Here is a 19637-nt window from a genome sequence, read left to right as displayed (position 1 = left end):
TTAAAAATTCAGGGAAAAAATGAGGCACTCACTAATTCTAGGATAAAAACAATACTTACATGGTCATGACAGCGAAAATGTGTACAATGATAGCAAATACTGTGAAAAACTATACTATGAAGATAAAAAGGGAAGTATATGAGAGAAAAAATAGATTATAGGACTAAATCCTGCTATTTCATAGTAAGACATCATAAGATCATGTCTTTAAATAGATAAGCCCACATTGTTTAGAATCGCACGTATCTATTACAGTTATCCATGCATGTGTCATTTAGAAATATGAACGCTAATACCCCCCCACCCCCCAAAATAAGGCCTAAACTGACTAAGAGTAAGAGAAATGGTCCCAAGGAGTGGGATGGGGACGCAGGATAGAGAGGGAAGTGTTGTTGTTTTAAGTGATATTGCAGTCCTTTCAGACTTTTAACCTATGCAAATATTTACCGCAGCAAAAATACACTTCGACTTTAAAAATTAAACTCAAAATTTAAAGTTAGTATAACTGAAAATTAAAGTTGGCAAAAAAAAAAAAAAAAAGGAGAAAGGGAGCAATCTGACAATACCAAGACTAAACCAGTGAGAGTTCAAAAGAGGTACTAAACTACTGCTTAGGGATGCATAAAGGTGGTAAAACTATAAAAAATAAAACTAAGGAAATTATCATAAAAGGTTAGGAGAGTGGTTACCTCTAAAAGATACTTGGAGTTCAACCTGTGGCACAGCAGAAACAAACCCGACTAGTATCCATGCGGATGCAGGTTCAATCCCTGGCCTCACTCAGTGGGTTAAGGATTCAGCATTGCCTTGAGCTGTGGTGTAGGTTGCAGATGCAGCTCGGATCTGATGTTGCTGTGGCTGTAGCATAGGCTGGCAGCTGTAGCTCCAATTTGACCTTAGCCTGAGAACTTCCATATGCCACAGGTGTGGCCCTAAAAAGCAATACATAAAAAAACAAACAGAGGAGTTCCCGTCGTGGCGCAGTGGTTAACGAATCTGACTAGGAACCATGAGGTTTCGGGTTTGGTCCCTGCCCTTGCTCAGTGGGTTAACGATCCGGCGTTGCCGTGAGCTGTGGTGTAGGTCGCAGATGCGGCTCGGATCCCAAGTTGCTGTGGCTCTGACGTAGGCCGGTGGCTACAGCTCCAATTCGACCCCTAGCCTGGGAACCTCCATATGCCGCAGGAGCGGCCCAAGAAATGGCAAAAAGACAAAAAATAAATAAATTAATAAATTAATTAATTAGAAAAACAACAACAACAACAAAAAAAACCCCAGAAAGGACTGTGATAGGGAAGGGAAGAGGTATGCTTCCAGCTTTGGGATGCTCATAAAGTTCTATTTCTTATATTAAATAGTTTATATATACACATAAACTATATTGTGTTTTATGGACTTTGGAAAGGAGGGAATGCTAAGCATACAACAGAAACAATTGCAGAAACTCCAGCACATACTTGCAGAATTCCTCATGCCACATGAGGCTTAGCTTTTTCCCAGTCTTTTAAGGTATCAGGTAAATTACGATTTGCTGCTAAATGTGCTCTAAAATAAATGAATGCATATTTCATTTACATTTTACACTAACTTATCTTTTATCCTAGAACAAAAATGAAACAGAATTTGTATGTATGTTAGATATGATAAAACCTTATGTAAATATATATAAATTTAGACATACATGGGTAATATATGAGTAATTTTTAACACACAGCAAAGCTAAAACATATACGGTCACTCTTTTTTTTTTTTTTGTCTCTTTATGGGCGCACCCATAGCATATGGAGGTTCCCAGGCTAGGGGTTCAATCAGAGCTGTAGCCGCCAACCTACGCGTAATGCAGGATCCAAGCTGCCTCTGCAACCTACACCACAGCTCATGGCAACGCCGGATCTTTAACCCACTAAGCAAGGCCAGAGATCGAACCTGCATCCTCATGTACAGTAGTCGGGTTCATTAACCACTGAGCCAAGACGGGAACTCCTCTATCACCATAAACCTTAACAGTAAATAAATACTCAAAATAGGAAAAGGTTAAAGATAGCCTTTTAAGCACACTTGGCAATACTACATCTAAGGAAACAGTCTGTTTGAAGGCCTACTACTGGATTACAAACCACTGGAAAAGAGATGGGGGAATCAGGAATTTAAGAAAACAAAAAATCACAATAGGAGTTCCCATTATGGCTCAGTGGTTAACAAATCCAACTAGGAACCATGAGGTTGTGGGTTCGATCCCTGCTCTTGCTCAGTGAGTTAAGGATCCGGCATTGCCGTGAGCCGTGGTGTAGGTCACAGACGAGGCTCGGATCCCACGTTGCTATGGCTCTGGCATAGGTTGGTGGCTACAGTTCCGATTGGACCCCTACCCCAGGAACCTCCATATTTCACGGGTGCGGCCCTGGAAAAGACAAAAAGACCAAAAAAATAAAAAATAAAAAAATAAATAAAATAAAATAAAATGTAATCACTCTTTAAAAAAAAAAAGAAGAATCACAATAAAAATACTTTTTAAGACCCAATTACCTTTTCAAAAAGAGTTTAGAATAATACAAATATGGTATGTTCTCATGTGGAATCTAAAAATGCCAAACTCATAAATACAGGGAGTACAATGGGGCCTTCCAGGGGCTGAGTGTGGGGGAACTAGGGAATCGTTGGCTAAAAGGAACAAACTTTCAGTTATCAAACAAGTATGTTCTGGAAATCTAAAGTACAGCATGGTGACTATAATTAATAATACTGTATTATATACTTGAAAGTTAAGAGAATAGATCTGAAATGTTATCACCAATGCACAAAATGGTAATTATGTGAGGAGGTGGAAGTAGGAACCAACATTACTGTGGTAATCATTTCACAATATATATGGATATCAAATCATCACATTGTACACCTTAAACTTACATATATGTCAATACTATCTCAATCAGGCTGGAAATAAGTAACAGATACATAAATAAATAAGAAAAAAGATGTTCAGCATTTCAATGAAGCCTTCTAAAGGTCTTTTCACAACAAAGCTGCCTTCAAAAGGACTGTTCAAAAGCTAAGTCAAGACCCATAAGAAGCAGATGACAAACTCAAGAAATACTTTTTGACCAAGAGACATGTAAAGATTTTTACTGCAAGAGTATCACAATTCTATGGAGGTAAGGAATGAAAAGGGGAATTGTGACTGTGATATAATCCTAAATACACTTTCAGGGGATGTGTATTTCTCTGAAGGGGACTGGAAAGCAAGGTAACGGGAATTATTTAGGAGTGGATGAAAAAGACGTCCATTAATTAAGGCCAACTCCATTCACATTTTCTGGCTTTACGATTTTTCCTCTTCGATAACAGTAGTTAACAGCAACTAACATTTTTGGTGTACTTACTCTTAGCCAGGCATTATTTTAAGAGTTTTACAGGTACTGAGTCATTCCAGTCTTGCAATAGCCCCATGAGGTACACTATTTTCATCTTCATTTTATACACAAGAAAGTTCCCGCTGTGGAACAATGGGATTGGTGGCATCTTGGGAGTGCTGGGTCACAGCAGGTTCAATCCCCTGCCCAGCACAGTGCGTTGGGGATCCGGCATTGCTGCAGCTGCAGCTTAGGTCATGACTGTGGCTTGGATCTGATTTCTGGCTCACGGACTCCATATGCCGTGGGGCAGCCAAAAATGAAAAGAAAAAAAAAAAAGGTATATCTCTCTGGAATGAAAATAAGACAAGAATATATTTTGAGATGAGTACAAGTGAATATTTGCAATTCAAGTATAATCCAATATGCGTTTTACAGAGATGTAAAACTCTGAAGGAGATTGAGAAGAAAAGAAAAAAGTAACTCAAGTGTGTGAAAGTCCCACAATACTCATTGTTTCCTATTAGTTATGGTGCCTAGAAGAGTGACAATGAGAACAAATGAAGTTCTTGTTATAGGTCCATGCAGAGGTGAAAACTCAATACACACCTCTAGTTATACTGAAAATTAAAATGCAAACATCTCTAGTGTTCTCAATAACAGGTTTTCGAAACAGCTGAAGAAAGTCCCCACACACATTGCTTGCAAGATCTGTGATTTCCATTGGTCCCATAATTCATGTATATAACAGATTCTGTTTATAACAGTACAACAAGTACAAAAAAGAACCACCTTATAATTTACTTTCAAAAGTGTTGATCCAAATCTGGAACATCTGTCTAGTCTAGTTAAGGTGAATTACACAAAATGAATAGTATGGAGTAAGAAGTAATGAATTTTATTTTACATGAATTTTAAAAGCACTGCTTATTGCTTAGATATTATGAAGTTTGACTTCACCTAGAATTACTATCATTTTAAGAAAAATGTTAACTTATTTCCTAAAACTGCAATCAGTGACAACTGAATAGAAAAAGCAAAGCCGTTTCTGTTCTATTCACAGCACCAACAAACAGCACAGTGGGGAAATGGCAGTGTGCCAGGCTGCCCTGTGAGCAATTAGGCTTCGTGGCAATCAGGAGACTCGGGCATCTTAGGCCCTTAGAAAGGAGCATGTTAAGGACCTGGTGCTTTTACTCCCCTTTGCTAGAGGCATATGTGAGATGTATCTTGTTTAGATGACAATCTCTTCCATCTACAGGACTGAAAGAAAGGTTAAGACAACTAATAAGAAGCAAATTGAGAGCATCTGAGAGATTAGCAGGCATCACTGTCTACTGGACCTATTGACTAGATGTAAGAACTGGTCTCAGATAGTGATCTCATTCTAATAATCGGAAGAAACAATAATAAAGGTTCATACAATACTATAAAATGTAAAAGTGCATTTTAATTGATGAAACTCAGAGTGAGATTCAGAGGCAAACTAACCTGAAATTCTCTCTCATTGAAAAATAGCTGAAGTGAATAAAAATCCAGTTTCACCAAAAACATGTATACATTTACTCCTTTATGAACTTTAACATGGAAAGTTCCTAAGAGAAAACAAATGACATGGAATGAGTCAGATAAAGCTTAAGTGAGACTGTGGGCATCAACTTCCACTTCACCAAATTTAAACCTGAAGTTCCCTTTTATCTAGCAAATGCCTTCTCTTTTTGGTATTTTATGAGTTTGAGTGAAAGGCTGAGGCTGCCAACACACTGGATTACATTTTGCAAGTTTGCTATCTCTACTAAGATACCCAGCAGCATATTAAAAATAAAAACGAAGTGAATAAGATTAAAAATGAAAAAATGAGTCTAAGAATCCATAAATATACTTTCTAATACACTGCTTGATTAGAGTAATTACATAAGGTCAGTTGAAAAATTTTACTTATTCAATACTGTCTAGAAGTCACCATATTTAAGAATCTGAATTTCAAATATCTGAATCTGTCCTGAAATATAGGGTAAATTTATGATATTTTTATATTCATCTAGCCAAGATACACACTTTATAAATAAAATAGATTTTAAAGGGCAAAAGTCAATATTTAAATCAATCTTTCATATATATCTTCAACAAAAAAGCTCATTATTTCCCCACCTTTAATACTTTGTAATTTCATTTAAAGGTCCTCATTATTTTGTAGTGCATAAACATACAAGCCTTTTCTCCACTTCTTGATGTGCCAGTAACAATCATGTAATATACATCTATGACAACTTATCCTATAAACAGAATTCCTCACAAATTTAAATGTAAGGACCAACAAATGCTTCACTACACTCAGAAAACACAGAGTCTTTATTCCGAGAGGAACTTTCAGTAAAAAAATGATGTGTGAACAGCAGACACTGATGTTCACACAAGCATACTGCAGACAACCCAGCAGGCGGTTTTCTGTTTTTTTTGGATTACGCTCTGGAGGTGCTGGCACAATGGAATTTCAATACCATAATTGCTTATTTCTCTGGTTATCTTTAAAATAACAGGTAAAGAAAAAAAATCAACTACAAAAATAACAAAACAAAATGTTTTTAATTCTTTTCAAGAGATGTAATTTATAACCATTACACAAATGGAGAAGAAGTACAAAAGGGGGGGAAAAAGAGAAATAAAGTAATGTTCCAAAGGTTCAGTTTACAAGGACCTCACACTAAGTTTTTTTTTTCTCTGCAACTCTTACTAGAAACAGTATTATTTGCTAAAAATGCACTGGCTGCCAAGAGCCATGGTCCATCTGAAGCAAAATGCTTAAGATGGAAACAGAGTGTTAATACAGAAAAAAAGGGCAAGATTCAGTATACAAATTTCTGTAAAATCTATTTTAAACAATAATCAGATGAAGTTTTGATTTTGGTATTTGCTACCTGAAAAACAGCAGATAAAATACTAAAATACATAGCACTGTATTAAAACAATAAAATGTAATCAAATTTCAAACTTTCTAATTAAACCCTTTTTTTTTGTAAGTTATTGGGAATTCAACACTAGTCTTGGTTCACATGATAGAACAATGGGAAAATTTTCCGAGTGGTTGAACACTAACCCTGACAAGTGTGGAGAGCCAACTACAATACATTATATGGTAGCATAACCTGCCACCCACGTTGCTGAGAGAACAGCTTTCAAACACATGCACTGAGCTGTAAAACCACAAAATCCCTTATTACACATTGTCTTTCTTACTCTAGGTGAAATATACCATCAATTCTTTCCATTATAAATCTTTTTTTATTACTGTTTTTAAAGCCCTTTTGCCAATTTCACTGTCTTTTTCTTACAATGAGAAAGATGTCTTTTTAAAAAAGAAAATGAAATGGGAATGTTATCACCCTCCTACAGTATTACAATGAAGGCTGATATCTGCAGCACAATTTCTCAGAAGTGATTTTGGATATCCATACTCCTCAAAATGAGTTTTAATCTATAGTTCTTTTTTTTTTTTTTCTTTCTTTAAAGACCCAGGCCAATTAATTCACTAAGTTTCTTAAAGCATCTAAAAACACTTGCATTCTTTAAGAAAGACTGATACATTGCTTCAGGGGTCCTTTAATAAAATACATGGTCTTCATCATTAACCACCCTCCTCCAAGAAAGAGAGCGAGACAGAGAGAAAGAGACAGAATGAATGAGAGAAAGAGACAGAGAATGAGTGAGAGAGAACACCAAATCGTAAAAACTTGTAAACTTGTCATGGACTGAGTGTTCTCTCTTGTTCTGTGTCTCATCTCAACACTCCTCCCTTCCCCCATTCTGGCACAAATCCAAACCTGTATCAAAAAACAAAAGAAAAACTGAAAAAGCTATTTTAGCTTCAATATTAGAATACTAGAATCAATATATGGGTGTCCTAGACTATATCTGTCTTCTATTGGTAAAACATGTAAATAAATCCAAGACTGCAGGATGACAAACATGTTTCCTCCTCATTACAGCACTGCTGTCAAAGATGTGTTTTTACTGTTCAGAAAGGAACTCACTGCAATAATGACTACCAAATTTGTTTAAAAAAAAAAAAAAGGTTGGAGATACAGAACAAGAAGGGTTAAAAAAAACAAAGACACTACTTTTACAGAGATTCAAAGACATTCCTTTTGGAAATTCAAGACGGATAAAATCATTTCTAAAATTGTGTGTTTCTCTCTAACATTTTTGCCTGATTAATTTTCCTCCCCAATTCTTTCTCCTATCCTTTACATTTCTCTCCCCAATTCCCGCCCACCATGACCCACCTCCACCCACAGACTGCTAAATGAATCACAGCATTCCAGGACAGTTACAGGACATAACAGTTTCTTCTGGGGTTTTCATTTGCGATGTTGTTGAAAAGAGAACTTTATTTGTAAGTGTTTCTATTATACTGACAAGGTCAATTAGTCCTGTGAGCTATTGCTCTTTCTGCCTAATAGCTTGGTGTATTATTCAAGAGGGACCGTTCATAACCTAAAACTGAATGCAGCCAATTAACCTCAGAAACATGACAATACTGGTATCTAATGTGATTTTAAGTCTATCTTAATAACATGCTATAGTGATGTCATTTTCCCAAAACTGGTACTATATTATCTGATAGAAAATTTACATTTTCTCCAAATTGAACTGATTTATAAGTTATGACATAGCAATTATATAGAGCAATTTTTTTCTATTTTGTAGAGGTTCATTATTAAAATATTGAAGATTTTTAAAATAATAATAAGCTATTACGCCTACATTTGCTTAAATGGTTTATCCAACTAAATAAAGAATATGAGAACCCTTAATGTGCAATACCCAGTACTCTTGTCAAGATTTCTCTCAAGGTGCAGAAAGCGCTACTACTCCCCCAGAGGCTATACAGAAATTAATTTCTCTTTTACTTCAAATATTCAAAAAATCTTTAAGCTGTCAAACATTATTTATTTTCTAAAATCACAAAAGAGAATTTGCATTGTTTTCTATGTGACAGGCAATATGAATAACTACTTTGCAAATTTTGTCTTATTTAATTGTCCCAAGAATCCAATGAAAAAGCACCATTACCCCATCCTACGCATAAACGTAATAAGTGACAAAATAGAGATGTGAAACCAGATATGTCTAGTTTGCTAAACTGTGGTCTTTCAGCACCACTTGGCCTAAAAAATATGAGTGAATTCCCCAACATCTCACAGTATCATCCTGTAATAACTGGACCATAAAATGTTGCCAAGCTTCAAAACTATTCTGTGAAAGAATGATGCCCAATTACTACTGAGCAACAATTTTAAAAAATGAATGAATGAAGGTGTTTGATAACCATATGATTATATCAACACTAACGTCTTACTAAAAAATAAGACAATACTCTAGCTTTGTTCATTTTACTTCCAAACAAATGCACTCTCACATATATGAGATCTTTCACACACAGGCCTGTACCCACACATCACCTGCTCACATACACAAACTCAACCAAATTGTCACACCCACTACTCCCATTTTGTTTATTATGTCAGGCCATAAAGAAGTGAAAAGCTATCTTAATACCTGTGGTATCAAGGTATCCATTTCTTTGCAAAGAAGATTTTTAAAATAAGTAACTTTTTCAGAGTAATTTTTTTAATTTTTTAATTTTTATTTTTTTGTCTTTTTAGGGCCACAGCTATAGCATATGGAAGTTCCCAGTCTAGGGATCAAATGGGAGCGATAGCTGCTGGCCTACACCACAGCCACAGCAACACAGAATCCGAGCTGCATCTACGATCTACACCAAAGCTTGCAGCAGCACTGAATCCTTAATCCACTGAGCAAGGCCGGGACTGAATCCACGTCTTCATTGGATACTAGACGGGTTCGTTACTGCTGGCCACAACAGGACCTCCTCACAGAGTAGTTTTTAAACTATCCTGATTTCGTGAGTCAACTTATATTCCAACAAAAAATGTATTGTGAGTATCTTTGTTTTTGCTTATATTGAACAAATTGCTTCTGTTTGAAATTTCAAATAGAAACAATTTATTCAATTGTTAGGCCAAACTATACTAAAAGAAAAAGCCTACCAATAGGAGCATACCCTGTGCATTTCCAAAACTCAAATACTACTGTCGACTTCTCTACTATGGGAACCTTCAGACTGGCTAGAGTGTGACTCTCAGGGATTCATTCACTACTTAATGGAAATGTCTGTAAAAAATATTTGTGCAGGGAGTTCCCGTCGTGGCCCAGTGGTTAACGAATCTGACTAGGAACCATGAGGTTGAGGGTTTGATCCCTGGCCTTGCTCAGTGGGTTAACGATCCGGCGTTGCTGTGAGCTGTGGTGTAGCTTGCAGACATGGCTCGGATCCAGCATTGCTGTGGCTCTGGCGTAGGCAGGCAACTCCAGCTCCGATTAGACCCCTAGCCTGGGAACCTCCATATGCCGCAGGAGCGGCCCAAGAAACAGCAAAAAAAAAAAAAAAAAAAAGACAAAAATATTTGTGCAATCAGGATAGACAGAGCTTTTTTGAAAATATGGGTCTAGCTAAAAGTCATGGCTGTTAAGATGCACTTAATTTTTTTAACAACCTCCTATTTTATAAATGTGTTACTATAAATAATGTATTAATTTAAAAGAATACATCTTCCAGAGAAAGTATAAGGATTAGAAGCAGAATTCAGTCATCAATATTAAGTCAACTTTGCTTATTTTTTAAATAAGTCAAAATGAATCTCACAAGCACAAAAAATTTACTGAGTACAAAATCAAAGGAAGAATCCACATTAGTACGCTATTACCTTGGTTAGTAATGAAAGATCCAATATTTTGACACAATGGGTCAATATGTGATCCAACAGAAGGATTAAAAATGCTAAACTATTCCTTTAGAAATGCCACAAAATAATGCCACTGATGCAGTAGTTTCAAAGGATTAAATCTATACATTTAATCCAATGTCAATGGAAATTTCATTAAGATTAAAACAACAACTAGAAAACCTGCATGGGATATACTGCTCTATCCAACTTTGGACAATTGATAGTGAAATGCCAAATATCAACATTAAATTAAAAAAAATTTGTCATGCTTAGATCTTGCAGTGAGGAACTGAATTTAAGACAATCTATCTACTCTCTATTACTAGAGCATGCCTAATAAAGAAAAGACACATTTATCGAGCACTTTCCAACCTTTTGCGATCCTAAAGGAAAAGAAGAAGTATGGAAGGACAAACTTATATTGACTGAGAAACTTACTAAGTGCTTGATATACTGCAGATGTTTTTACACAGCTTATCTCATTTAATCTTCACAACCACCCAAACAAGATAAGTATTGTGATTCTCATCTTTTTAAGTAAATAAACAGAGCCTCCAAAAGGACACAGAAATTGCCCTGTATTACAAAATAAAGAGGTAATAGTACCAAGATTCCGACTCTGATCTCACAGACTCCAAAACCTACGACTAAAACAGCATGTGGCAAGGACAATCTAGAAAACATGTTCCTTCCTCTGGCTTAAGTATCATCCTTCTGTCCCACTTTAGATACAATATTTAAAACCCAGACTGCAGATTATGAAACAGACTGGGTTTTTGCCCCCGTAAGCCAAGGTTAGAGAACTCTGCGTTCAATGGCAAGTACAATATGACTCTGGGAGAATAACAGCAAGTTTCAAATGACTACAACTTCAGGTTAAATGGAGTTCAGTGAGCCATGGTAATTCCTTGCCACTGATAATCTCAATCTGAGTCAACGGAAAATTTTCAAATTTGAATTCCATATTTGCCTTCAACAATTCTCACTCAACATAAGGTAAATCTTCATACAAAGTAAGTATTTTAAAGCCAGGGACACCTCTCAACGCCTTTCACTATACTTCCACAGAGACATGATAAAAATTTTGAAATGGATAAAGCTAATGTTTAACAACTAGATTTTACAAACTAGCTAAGAATAATTTTGACTTGATTTTTAGCTTTTTATTATCTTACATATGGCACAGCTACCTAAATACTAAGGCTGAAGAATGAAGGCAGGCAGTGATTTCTTTTCATTCATCATGTTTTTATTCCCTAAAGTGCCTTCTTTATCATACTTAACCTGATCTTATCACCTGTGGCCAGGAAGAAGAGGCAAGTGATGAGTCTCCTAGATTCTCCCAAGGTAAATTACACTCCTAGGGCATTGTCTTCTCTAACATCACCTGCTTAGGGCAGAAGTGGGGCTGTGAGGGTAGAATCAATATAAGAACTCATCTGCTTTCTCTTTTTTTTTTTTTTTCCCTGTCTTTTCAGGGCTGCACTAGCGGCATATGGAGGTTCCCAGGCTAGGAGTCTAATCGGAGATATAGCCGCCGGCCTACACCACAGCCACAGTGACGCGGGAGCCAGCTGCATCTGCGACCTACACCACAGCTCACGGCAACACCAGATCCCCAACCCACTGGGCAAGGCCAGGGATCGAACCAGCAACCTCATGGTTCCTAGTCGGATTCGTTAACCACTGAGCCACAACGGGAACTCCTGCCTTGAACTCTTAAATAAAGCTAAAACAGATGCCCCTGTATTATCTTTAAAATAAATAAAGTGGCCATTACAGAAAAAAAATTGCACAAATATTAACTGAGCACCTATGTGCCAGGTACTTGGGAGTGAGGGTGATTAAGACAAACACTGTTCCCATACTAGTGGAATTTGAAGATATGTGGAGCTGATGAGAAATACAGCATAAAATTATTAAATAAGTGGTAGAAGGGTAAAATTAGGGCCCATATATATATATATACACAGAATCATTCTTAAGTAGTCACAAATTTGGCTCCAGAGTTTCTAGCAGTCAAAGCAAAGCAGGTATCATTACTGGTTCTGACACTTAGCAGAGGTTCTTCTATTTAGAAGTAGGTTAGATTCCAAAGAGCTATCATTAAGTCCATTTAACCACATGTGCAAACAGTTAACTACAGATGCTAATATCACCTCTTGGTAACTCAAAGAGCTAGCACGCTTCTCCTTCTGCCGCCTTACAATAGGTAGTTTTCATTACGTATTAAAGTCCTTAAATGGAAAGTTCTTGAGCAGAGGAACTTGTGTATTGTGTGTGTGTGTGTGTGTGTGCATAATAAAAACCAAAATGCTTTTCCTGAATTCAGATCTGAAGGCAAATTTTACACTGGATCTATACAAAAAGGACACTTTGAGATACAGTAAACTATATCCTCGACAATATTCCTAACAGAATTACAACAAATTTCATAATTTCTAATGTGTCTCAAAGTATACCTATGGATTAATACTAAAGGGAAATTCTATAAAAAAACAATTTTCTAAAATAATACAACCAAATTCTATTAAAAAACAATTTTATAAAATGATACAACCAAAGTAATATTTATAATAGCTAAAGAACATGTGTACCCGCAAGTAATTCCCAATTAAAAAAAAAAAAAAAGGAAATTCAACTCTTGGAAGATTAGTCTGAAGACCTAAATATAAGCTTTTGAGACTACTGGCATCACAGTCATTTCTTATACAAGTTTTCTGGGTAACACCTCTTTGCTATGATTTCTAAAATATAGAAAAAGAAAGCTTTCAGATTAAGCTTTGATGGTTTAGCAATTATCTAAGAAGAAAGCACAATTACAAGAATCTCAAAGAAAGTACAATTACAGAAATAAGTCAAAGGCCACACTTATTGTATTTGGTTAGTGTAAAAAGAGACACTAAGTAAACAACGTATATTGATTGGCCAGACTCACTACAATTAAGTGAAATGAGAGAAAAAGCAAAAATAGGATCTCGATATGCTATGCCTGAAAAACTTACTTTACACTTCAGGATGCTATCTACTATTAAATAATCACAGATTACCTTTTCCTCAACTTCAGAATATACCAAATCTGAATACTTAGCTTAACGGGTACTAAACTGAAATTCAGTAAACACAAGTATTTTAACTGGGAAAAAAAGAATCTGTCAATGTGTTATAATTATTATTTTATATGAGCTCAATGTGCCAGCTAAACCCTAAGAAAACTGCTCACTCTGAGTAGAGGGGAGGTAGTATATTACATATTTTCCTTTTTTAAGGCTATTTTATTTTATTGTCTTTTTAGGGCCATTCCCATGGCATATGGGAGATTCCCAGGCTAGGGATCAAATTGGAGCTACAGCTGCTGGCCTATGCCACAACCACAGCAAAGCAGGATCCAAGCTGTGTCTGTGACCTACACCACAGCTAACAGCAATGCCCAATCCTTAACCCACTGGGCAAAGCCAGGACCTGCTATCTCATGGTTCCTAGTCAGATTTGTTTCCGCTATGCCATGATGGGAACTCTGTAAAGCTTTATTTTTCAAAGTAGTTTTAGACTCATAGCAAAATGAAGAAGGTAGGTATAGAGATTTCCCACATGCCTTCTGCCCCACCCATGCATGGCCTCCTCCATTATCAGCATCCTCCACCAGACTGTTCCATTTGCTACCAAGGGTGAACCTACCTTGACACACTGTTATCACCTGAGGTCCAAAGTTTACATTAGGGTTCACTGTTAATGCTGTACATTCTATGGATTTGACCTAATGTATGGTGACATGTACCCATCATCACAGTATCATACAGAGTAATTTCGCTGCCCTAAAAATCTTCTTCCTCCATTCCTACCACCCTCAACTCCTGGCAATCCCTAATCTTCTTATTGCCTCCTTAGTTTTGCCTTTTCCAGAATGTCACATAGTTAAAATTATTCAGCCTTTTCAATTTGACTTCTTTCACTTAGGAGTACGCATTTAAATTCTTCCAGGTCTTTTCATGGCTTGAGAGTTCCTTTAACACTGAATAAATTGCATTTTTTGGACGTACCACAATTTAGCCATCCTTTCACCTACCAAGGTCTTTAAGTTGCTTCCAAGTTTTGGCAATTGTGAAAAAAACTGCAGTACCCATTAGTGTGCAAGATTTTGTGTGGATATAAGTTTTAAACTCCTTTGAGTAAATATCAAAGTACATGGCTATTGGGTCATAAGGTAAGAACATGCTCAGTTTTGTAAGAAAACACCACACTGTCTTCCGAAGTGGCTGTACTATTTTGTATTCCCACTAGCAATAAACGAGGATTCCTTCTGCTCCATAAGGGTTCCTCAACAGCATTGGAAACTATAAGTATTCTGGATTTTGGCCATTTTAATAAGGTGTATAGTGGTATCTCCTTTTAGTTTGCATTTCCCTTATGATATGTAATGTTGAAAATCTTTTCATACACTTATGTGCCATCTGTATATCTTCTTTGGTGAGGTGTCTGGTTAGGTCTTTGGTCTATTTTTTAAAATAGCGTTGTTTGTTTTCTTATTAAGTTTCAAAAGTTCTTTGTGTATTCTGGATAACAGTCCTTTATGAGATGTGTCTTTCACAAATATTTTCTCTCAGTCTGTGGCTTGTCTTCTCATTCTCTTTATATTACTTATTTCAATCAGAGATGTCTGTAACTAGGTGATAATTTTGTTCATTTGGTGGCAAAGAATGGGAACCTATGGATTACAGATGACCCAGAACAAGAACTTAACAATCTTCATTATCAAAAATGAACAACAGTAAATTTACACAGCTACTTAGGAAACACCATATTAATTTAGAATAAGACAAAAGACTTTAGACAATAAAATTGTTAGATAGCTAACATATTATCTAAACAATTTACTTACTACTGTCTCAAAGTTACAGTTTCGCTCAGTCTGATTCTAGATCTCCTTTTCTCCTCAGAAGTACCTTAATGGTCTCCTCTGCCTAATGCCTCTGTCCTACTTAATGAAGCACCAGACATCAAAACCATCTATGGGCCATTTAATTAGCTAATTATCATTGTTAAGCTAATTACAAAGTAGACAATTTGTTCTTTTAATTTTTATTATAGTTAATTTACAATGTTCTGTCAATTTCTGCTATACAGTAAAGAGATCCAATTATACATATATACACATTCTTTTTCTCGTATCTTCCATCATGTTCTATCTCAAGAGATTAAATATAGATTTGGAGTGGATAAGCAGGATCTCATCTTATCTCATAGTTTTCATATACCAATAGTTTGCACCTACCAACCCCAAACTCCCAGGCCATCCCACTCACTCCCCCACCTGCTTGACAACCAAAGTCTGTTCTCCAAGTCCAAGAGTTTGTTTCTTTTCTATAGATAGGTTCATTTGTGCCATATTTTAGATTCCACATATAAGTGATAACATACGGTATTTGTCTTTCTCTTTCTGACTTACTTCACTTAGTATGACAATCTCTAGTTGTATCTCTGTTGCTGCAAATGGCATTATTTTGTTCATTTTTATGGCAGAGTGTATATGTACCACATCTTCTTAATTCAGTCACCTGTCAATGGACATTTAGGTTGTTTCTATGTCTTGGCTATTGTGAATACTGCTGCAATGAACATAATGGTGCATGTATCTTTTTGCATGAAAGTTTTGTCTGCATATAGGCCCAGTTGTGGGATTGCTGGATCATATGGCATTTTTATATTTAGTTTTCTGAAGTACCTCCATACTGTTTTCCATAGTGGAAAGATTAACATTCCGAACTTATTGATCAGTTCGAGTAGTTTTTTTGGAGTCCTTAGGGTTTCTATATGTAGTATCATGTCATTTGCATATAGTGACAATTTTACCTCTCTCTTCCAATTTGGATACCTTTTATTTCTTTTGTTTGATTGCTATGGCTAGGACTTCCAATACTATGTTGAATAAAAGCAGTGAGAGTGGGCATCCTTGTCTTACTCCAGATTTTAGCAGGAAGGCTTTCAGCTTTTCTCTGTTGAGTATTATATTGGGTGTGGCTTTGTAATAAATGGCTTTGATTATATTAAAGTATGTTCCCTCTATACCCAATTTGGTAAAAGTTTTTAACATGAATGGACGTTGGATTTTGTCAAATGCTTTGTCTGCATCTATTGAGATGATCGTGTGGTTTTTTTACTTTTTTTTTTTAATGTGGTATATGACAACGATTAATTTGCGTATGTTGAACCATCCTTGTGAACTTGAGATGAATTCCACTTGGTCATGGTGTATGATCTTTTCGATATGTTGGTGAATTTGGTTGGCTAAAATTTTGTTGAGAATTTCAGTTTATATTTATCAAGGATATTGGCCTACATAATTATCTTTTTTAGAGTATCTCTATCTGGTTTTGGTTTTAGGGTGATGGTGGCTTCAGAGAGTGTCTTTGGGAGCATTCCTTCTTCTTCAAACTTTTGGAAAAGTTGAAGAAGGATGGGTATAACTTCTTTGTGTGTTTGGTATAATTCACCTGTGAAGCCATCTGGTCCTGGACTTTTGTTTGTAGAGTGTTTTTATTACACATTCAATTTCATTTCTACTGATTGGTCTGTTCAACTGATCTATTTCTGCTTGACCAGTTTTGATAAGCTATGTCTCTAAAAAGCTGTCCATTTCTTCTAAGTTGTCAAATTTGTTTGGCATATAATTATTCATTGTATTCTCTTACGGTTTTTTGTATTTTTGCAGTATCCACTAAAATGTCTTTTTTCATTTCTTATTTTGTTGATTTGGGTTCTTCCTCTCTTCTTCTTGGTGAGTCTGGCCAGAGGTTTGTCAGTTTTGTTTACCCTTTCAAAGAAACAGCTCTTGGTTTTATTGATTTTTTTCTATTTTTTTTAAACTATTTTATAGATTTCCTCTCTTTAAGATTTTCTTTCTTTTGCTGACTTTAGGTTTTGTTTCTTCTTTTTTCTAATTCTTTTAGGTGGTAGGTTAAGTTGTTGATGTGAGATTTTTCTTTTTTGAGGAAGGCCTGTATCTCTATGAACTTTCAAGAACTGCTTTTGTGGCATTTCATAGATTTTGAACAGTTGTGTTTTCATTATCATTTGTCAAGGTATTTTTTAATTTCCTCGCTGACCCATTGGTTTTTTAGTAGCATGTTGTTTAGTCTCCACGTAGTCAGTTTTTTCTCATTTCTTTACCTGTGATTGATTTCTAGTTTCATGCTATTGTGGTCAGAAGATTCTTACAATTTCTATACTCTTAAATTTGCTGAGGTTAGTTTTATGCCCCACTATGGGGTCGATCCTTGGAAACATTCCATGTGCACTTGAAAAGAATATATATTCTGGGTTTTTTTGGATGTAATGTCCTAAAAATATCAATTAAGTCTAACTGTTCTATTGTGTCATATAGGGTCTCTGTTGCCTTACTGATTTTCTGTCTAAGGATCTGTCCATGATGTGAGTGGAGTGTTAAAATTTCCCACTATTATTGTATTCCCATCAAGTGGAAGCCCTCCTCCCAAAAACCTACACACCTTTGTATGGTGATTTTTCTTAATTTCATTGTAAAGATAAAGTGGCCACAGAAGAAAGTATCAACTGGCTTCTGTTCCCAGAGTATCTACTCCAATATTCTCAATCTTTCATTCTGAAACTTGGAGGTTTTATTTCTTTGCTTAGAAATTTTACTCTTCAAATTACCCTGTTTAAAGCTCCTTATAAAATAATTAAGCAAAAGCAATCAGCAGAAAGAAAAGCAAATAATTATAAAAAACATACGCCAGAGTTCCAGTCGTGGCACAGTGGTTAATGAATCCGACTAGGAACCATGAGGTTGTGGGTTCAGTCCCCGGCCTTGCTCAGTGGGTTAAGTATCCGGTGTTGCCGTGAGCTGTGGTATAAGTCACAAACACAGCTCGGAGCCCGTGTTGCTGTGGCTTTGGCGTAGCCGGCAGCTACAGCTCCAATTTGACCCCTAGCCTAGGAACCTCCATATGCCGCAGGAGTGGCCCTAGAAAAGGCAAAAGACAAAACAAAAACAAACAAACAAAAAAACCCCATATGCCATCAGGACTAGCATTACAAGTATCAGTTTTTAATAGGATATATCAAGGAAGTAAACAATTTTTAAATAATTTCAAAAATCAATAGTTAACCTGTCTCTACCTCATTTCAACTACAATTTCAATTTTTCTAAAAAACCTGAAGAAATGTTTTGGTAACTTGTAATTTAATGTGTTTCTTTGTTTTCTTTTCTTTCTTTTTTTTTTTTTTGGAAAAAGTGGAAGGAATACGTATTGCATGTCGACTTCCAGCTAAAGCACTGACTTGCTGTGTGCCACTGGACAGCTAGTTTCACTTCATTTATAAAATACTGGCTGGCATCTTACTTGATCAGAAGTTGCTAACTGGTCGCCCTTCAGCCACATTCAGCCTATGCAAATACCCTATTTACCCTGCATGTTTTAAAAATTGGGAGATTTCATACTCAAATGCAGGTTTCTGGTTTCTCTTTAAAAATTATGATTGGCAACACTGGGCTTATATCACCTGTGGCAGGTAAGACTGCAGTTGAATAGCAGCTACCACCCCTTTGGATAAGACATGGCCTTTTGCTGTTGTATTACCTGCCTGAATGCTCAGCATCTGAGTTTCTGATGAATTAAATTGCCTCTAAAGTTTCTTGCGGCTCTAACATTCTCACATTTAGAGTGAGCCATATAGCAAAAGATCCATTTCACCTCTCCAAGTCTCAACTTGATTTGATTATGGGGGTGATAATAACATCTGATTACCAAGTGAGATTTGGAGAGACAAAATGAAATAGTGAGTGGTGACTGCCTGGCACAGTGACATGTATGTGGAAAGTACTTAATAAACAGCAGCAGTAGATAGCAGTATTTATTGTTAAATAAGCACAAATAATGGTGAACACATGACTCAAAAATGATTTTATGATGGTCAATACAATCTAAATCAAAATTGACATGCTGTATGTCTAATGGATTCACTTTGCTGTACACCTGAAATGAATGCCACATTTTAAGTCAACTCTACTCCAGTATTTTTTTTTAATTGATATACTAATTCTTCTCTTCCAAATGCAATATCGGTCCCATCAAAAAAATCAACTATTTGCCTCTAATTTCTGGAGATTAATAATTCTTCATTTGCCACATGTAAAATAAGACTGAGGATAAAAAATGAAGGTCCCTGAGTGGGCGCACCTCAATTAGATACATTTTTAAATTATGATAAAAATTTCCAGCAGGTATTTCCCAGTAAGATTTGCTATGCTGCAGCTCTTTCTGTGGCTACTGCCATGCTAATTAGGGTCATTTTAGTTGCCAAGAATAAAAATTCACTCTAAGTTTATATAGAAGAGGCGGCTTACCAAAAAGTTTAATAATCCATGGGACCCCAGGAGAAAGCAAACAACCAGGTATCAGGGCGGCCAGGAAATGAAGCATGCTGGTTCACCAGACACTTGTTCCAGACTGGTTGTCTG

At 36.1% G+C, this 19637-nt stretch overlaps 1 protein-coding gene across 5 annotated transcripts in view; it reads right to left on the bottom strand.

Moving 5' to 3' along the window:
- Positions 1–19637, bottom strand: part of ANAPC10 (anaphase promoting complex subunit 10) — a 144354-nt gene that overhangs the window by 94927 nt on the left and 29790 nt on the right. Inside the window, exon 5 of one of the 5 annotated variants that reach the window (XR_304982.3) lies at positions 4842–4945. Coding sequence is in view for 1 of the 2 variants with exons in the window: in XM_013978864.2 (XP_013834318.1) it covers positions 6917–7171 (255 nt within the window). In the remaining variant the exon portion in view is untranslated. 5 annotated transcript variants of the gene reach the window in all.

The sequence above is a fragment of the Sus scrofa genome, chromosome 8, assembly GCF_000003025.6.
Source record: "Sus scrofa isolate TJ Tabasco breed Duroc chromosome 8, Sscrofa11.1, whole genome shotgun sequence".
NCBI lineage: Eukaryota > Metazoa > Chordata > Mammalia > Artiodactyla > Suidae > Sus > Sus scrofa.
Note: the sequence above shows the minus strand (reverse complement) of the source record. Positions and strands in the feature narration are given on the sequence as shown.